The sequence below is a fragment of the Sinocyclocheilus anshuiensis genome, unplaced genomic scaffold (genome assembly GCF_001515605.1).
Source record: "Sinocyclocheilus anshuiensis isolate Anshui unplaced genomic scaffold, SAMN03320099.WGS_v1.1 scaffold308, whole genome shotgun sequence".
In the NCBI taxonomy this organism is placed as follows: domain Eukaryota; kingdom Metazoa; phylum Chordata; class Actinopteri; order Cypriniformes; family Cyprinidae; genus Sinocyclocheilus; species Sinocyclocheilus anshuiensis.
The window spans coordinates 1,358,336-1,360,290 of NW_015558619.1; the positions used below are offsets into that span (position 1 = coordinate 1,358,336).

General features: G+C 40.9%; 1 protein-coding gene across 1 annotated transcript in view; it reads right to left on the reverse strand.

Moving 5' to 3' along the window:
• LOC107680466 (2',5'-phosphodiesterase 12-like) overlaps nt 1–1,955 on the reverse strand; it is a 5,670-nt gene that overhangs the window by 2,034 nt on the left and 1,681 nt on the right. The window contains exons 3-4 of the mRNA XM_016476351.1: nt 1,497–1,580; nt 163–426 (exon numbers count right to left, since the gene is read on the reverse strand). Of these exons, the coding sequence (XP_016331837.1) occupies nt 163–426; nt 1,497–1,580 (348 nt within the window). The remainder of the gene's footprint in view (nt 1–162; nt 427–1,496; nt 1,581–1,955) is intronic.

Below are 1,955 nucleotides of genomic sequence, written 5' to 3' on the forward strand. Positions count from 1 at the left end.
TAACATTTCCATTTTTTTTTTTTTTTTACTTATGCCAAACTGTAAACATTTTATTGGGTACCATTCATATCTACCAAGTCAAAAACAACTGGATAAGTCTTGAGGCCTTTGTGAACTTCTGGATGTCCTGGAGTCAAAAAGACCCAAGTTCCAGCGAAATACCTGCAGCATCGTTGACCTGCTTTCGATCTTCTCCTTCAAGCTGGGCTTGCTGCACACCTTCTCCAGCAGCTCCCGATGAAGAGGATCAGTCATCAGAGCCTCGCTCAGCATCACATCATACTGCTGGAGCAACTTCAGCTTAGACCTCCTAAAATACGTGGCCAGACCTTCGTGCTGCCTTTCCTTGACCCTGAAAACCCCGTCCAACCCAAACGCATCCAACGCAGGAGATAAACTATCGACAAAAGCGCCTTTATCCACCCGTTAAGGCAAAAAACAAAAAAAATTAAAACACAAGAAACTTGGGCATGTCCGATGATGTTTTCGGGGCACGACAATTTTTAAGTAATCTCATTGAGGAGTAGAATAGTTTAAATTCGTTCATTAAATGAACAAAGCAGAGGCGAGAGGCTCTCTACTTACAACGATGTATGTCTGAAATTTGAATCCGGTAACTTCCGCGATCGAAACGCTTTTTTTTTTTCATTCAGAACACCAGATTCGACATATTTATTGTGAATTACGCATAAACGGAAATTCTGTTTGATTTAATCTTGATTAAATTCTTTTTATTATATTAGTAAACTGAAGGCGCTGAAGTTTCCTTGAAAAGGATTTTAACGAAAACGCTGATCTCAATATAAAGGTTACCGCATTGTTCGGAGATTTATAAGCTGTTTTGTTTATTTTATGTTCCTTTTAATAAATACTTTATGGTTTTATAAAGTTATTATTACAACATTTACGTGGTATTCTGTAAGCCAGGGGTTTTCTGGGGTTCGTGGAAAAGAGAAAAATGGTGTAAGTGTATTATAGAACATACGATTATGTGATTATATTAATATGATTACATACTGGTAAACAAAATGTGTAGCCTGAATGCACTGAAAGTCGCTTTGGATAAAAGCGTCTTCTAAATGCATACATTTAATTTAAGATTAAAATAAATACAAGTTAGATTAAATGAATGCATAAAGTAATGTATAATGTGTACATACACAGTAATGTATAATGGGTAGATAAATACGTAATGACTTACTTGGACGCTAAACTTTTTAAATAATTTATTCATATATATTTAATCGATTATCCACCTATATCTCTCGACTTGACTTGACTTGACTTGAACTTGTCATGTGTCCTTGAGCATCAATTACAGCTTGTCAACGACATCTCATGCTGTACACAAGTCGACTTATTGTCTGCTGAGGCATAGCATTCCACTCTTCTTGAAGGGCTGCCTCAGGGTTACGACCCTCTACATGACGACTCAGCTGATGGTTCTCTATGGGATTCAGGTCTGGAGAAAGTGCAGGCCACTACATTTGAGGTACCCCAGCCTCCAGTAGCCGTTCCCTGATAATGCGACCTCGATGAGCTGGGGCACTGTCGTCCATGAAGATGAAATCAGGCCTGTGCTGCTCATGCAGAGGCACAGTGGATTAATGATTGTGGTAAGGTTCAAGAGAGTGGAAGGAAGAAGGCAGGGTCAGCTTGCTGGGACGCGAGCTTTATTGAAATCTTTCCATGCACACAACACAATACGGCGCTCCCACAGCGCTTCCAGACTCGCAGTCAATAACTCATAACAATCATAACACAACTTGCTTCTGTGTTTCTCTACACCCGTCTCCCCGGGTGGCTCGCGTTCCCAGTCAGTCTCTCTCCTCATCATGTTCCAGGTGGCCCCTTTTATCCGGTCTCTCCACACCGATTACTGAAACGAGACACAGGTGTTTATCATTTGCGCTTGACCTACTTACGCACCGCTCGTCTCCTGCCTCTCTCTCCCG